Source organism: Belonocnema kinseyi, chromosome 10 (genome assembly GCF_010883055.1).
Source record: "Belonocnema kinseyi isolate 2016_QV_RU_SX_M_011 chromosome 10, B_treatae_v1, whole genome shotgun sequence".
NCBI classification, from domain to species: domain Eukaryota; kingdom Metazoa; phylum Arthropoda; class Insecta; order Hymenoptera; family Cynipidae; genus Belonocnema; species Belonocnema kinseyi.
In genome coordinates, this window is record NC_046666.1 from 101,803,439 (window position 1) to 101,806,646 (window position 3,208).

Sequence of the window (3,208 nt, forward strand, 5' to 3'; positions counted from 1 at the left end):
TTTTGTTAATAAAATCGCGATAATAATACTATAAAATCGCAATTGAATTCACTAGCATTTCTTTGAGAGTGAATGCCAGATAAATTGTATTATATGTTAAATAAGTCATAAATGCACTTTTATCTTCTGCAACTAGTTTTGTATCCAAAACAAAGTTCCTAATCGATCAATATCGAGTGACCTTCTGAAATCTTTTGAATTTTTTGTGTGCGTTTCCAGTGTATATGCTGCGCATAAATTATACAGGAAAAAACGTAAATAAATTACCTACTAAATTTAAAAAAAATGTTCTACCACAAATACTTCAAATGTTATGACCTCTTAAAGTGATTTTAGGGTGAAAGGATAGTTAATCTTATGTGTTCATTGAAAAACTTTTCCCTTTATAGTACACATCATAAAAATTTATAATATGAATTTAAGTAGACTAAATTATCTACAAATATAAATAAAATAATTTATTTGATTTTATTTTCCATATAACCGAAATTAGAGCTTCTCCAAGATGGTGGTTTTTCATGACACTCTATTAAAGATCGAATAATCCTATTCGATCATTCTTTTATTGGAGGTTATTGGTTAGTATCAACTGCCAAATTAAATCATGTAATTTACTCTTGAAAATGCCCACAGATTCAGGTAGAACATTCTTTTTTTTAGTTTGTTAACTTTTTTGTAATTTTTGTAATTTATACACGGGATGTATCAGAAACGTGCGATTTAAAAAGAAACATATGTTTTCACCTCTTTTCAAAAATTCAGAAGTATCGGAAGGTCACTCAACATTGCTCGATTAGGAACCTTTTTTATGGGAAACTTGAGCATTGAAGCAGATAAAAGGTCATTTATGACTTATTCCCTATAACCATAATCACATATTAAATACACTATAAAATTGAAAATCTTGAGTTATTTTTAAAATTACTGAAAAGATTTTTAAAAAATTGAAAATACACAGGATGACCCCCAAAAAATCATTTTCAGGGTAGAAACTTTATTATGAGTTTTTCAATGAAAATTGATTAAGGTTTGGCATCGTATTGCTTTTATCGTAAGAAATTTCTACATCCACTTATAGCGCAATTTTTAATTTTTCATAAAAATGTTAATTTGAAAATATCTGAAACCTGACGTGTAAAAGAAAAATGAACGTTGGATTTCAATATCAAATATGTACGTACAAAGTAGAATATCGAAAATATAAATTTCATATATATTCAAAAATTCCAAATATCCTCTTAGAGTGAAGCAACCAGATTGAACATTTCAGAACCAATTAGTACGAGGTCGCCTAAGTTCTCTTCAGACGATCTGAGTCGAACCATCCGAAGATCCCAGGGGCAACCGGTGACAATGTTTTGCGAAGCTCAGGGCAGCCCTGTCCCGACTACTAGGTAAACTGAACTTAATTTTGTAACATCGGCTTCTTATTCTCCCTTGAATTCTCATAGAGCCAGTAGGGAGCAAAGTGCCAGCCTTTGCCGGAGATGCTACCATAAATCTCTTGATACGAAAAACAAGTACCGATATTTCCCTTCCATGTAACGCACAGGCTCATCCGGTTCCTGTTATGAGGTACTTTTTATCAGTTCTTTAGGAGATTCTATTTACATTTGTTTAAGTATTTATCGAAGCTGAAGTCGAAACTACTTTAGTAGTTACAAATTATAATAAAGGAAGACAGTTACAAAGGAAAGCAAATACTTAGGTAACATTCTTGCAAGGGAACCCAGTCTTGATTCAGGAGAAATTAAAGAAATGTAATTTCGGTCTCTACGTCCTGGCTTCTTTGCCCTTTTGTCGTAGAGCCCGTGGGAAGTAAGCTACCCGCTCCTCTCGGAGATGCTAAATTATTTGTAATATTACGAAGTGCTCGGTCCGACGTCAGCCTCTTATGTAATACACAGGCATATCCTGTACCTATGACCAGGTAATAATAAATATTTTAAATTAGCATGTATCATTCAAAGTAATATGCATCAACAAAGGAATACCTACTAAGCTTGAGGGAATTGTGAAGGACCGTCATCATATTATTTTTATTTTATATAATTATTTTATCATTATTATTATTTATTATTTTTTATTATTATATATGAAGTTGCTTTCCCTTATATCTGATTTTTTATCTCTTTATTTTTTTATCAGATCCAATACTAATATTGGGTCTTGAAATTTGAAAAGAATTATAGAGCAGATGAACATTAAATCTTATAAAGCGCAAGAATATTTGCTAAATTCGACTTTTCCTAATATTTATTTTCTCGAAATCAATTCAAGCGAATAATATTTTGTCCTAATTTTTGTTTTTCTGATACACCTTTTAACTCATTTTTATTTGTTCGATTTATCATTTGTTCTCATCTTTTTTATTCCGATTTACTATTGGAAGGAAATTTTATTTTTTCAATTAACATTTCCCATCATTTGCATTTGTCATAATTTTTATATGAACTAATTTATATTTTTACAAATGACTAGCTTAATTTCAATTTTCCCAAATTACCTTCTACCCTAATCGTTATTTCTCTGAAATACCATTTGCCCTCATTTTGTTTTTCCTGAATGACCATAGACCTTGATCGATGTCATGATATTTCAGCCGGCCGCTATTTTGTTTCGGTTCTCTTCATAAAGAAGTCGTCTAAAAACTGATGACATTTTTCGCCAAGTGGGAGTATACGACCTATTTACTATCGATGAGAAAACTTTGAAGCTTAACAACTCAGTCAACAAAATGCTAGCGCAACAAAAAAACAGTCATTTAAAAACTGAAAGTGTTCTACGTTAATGAGCTTGAAGACGTTTATGTAAAAAAAATTCTTAGCAGACTGAAAAATGAAAAAAAGGTAAGGATTTTCGGGTTAATTTAAGAACATTCAAGTTTAGAGCATTATTTCTCATACAAGGGGCGATGGAAAAAATTTGAAAAAAATCATGAGTATGAGGAAAACTGTTGTGAACCAGTTGCAGTTGAGAAATTAAAAAAATAATACAAATTGTTGCTTAAAAGTACAAAAATGTGCAACTATATTATCTTCAGTTCTAATACACATATTAAAGCGATTCAAACTGCAAACTGTAATGGATAGGCTCTGTATTTATTTTCAATCACCTTTAAGGATGTGGTAGTCTTATTTTTTGTGAAAATCGCGATATTTTTAGACATTTTTTTTTGTTGGACAACAAGTGACAGAAAGCAGGGGGG

The 3,208-nt window shown here is 30.9% G+C and overlaps 1 protein-coding gene across 2 annotated transcripts in view; it reads left to right on the top strand.

Annotated features, from left to right (window-relative positions):
- The window catches only part of LOC117182071 (Down syndrome cell adhesion molecule-like protein Dscam2), a 292,904-nt gene that overhangs the window by 124,866 nt on the left and 164,830 nt on the right, over positions 1 to 3,208 (top strand). Inside the window, exon 10 of one of the 2 annotated variants that reach the window (XM_033375097.1) lies at positions 1,281 to 1,295. The exons of the other annotated variant lie outside the window; for it this stretch is intronic. Within the exon in view, the coding sequence (XP_033230988.1) occupies positions 1,281 to 1,295 (15 nt within the window). The remainder of the gene's footprint in view (positions 1 to 1,280; positions 1,296 to 3,208) is intronic. 2 annotated transcript variants of the gene reach the window in all.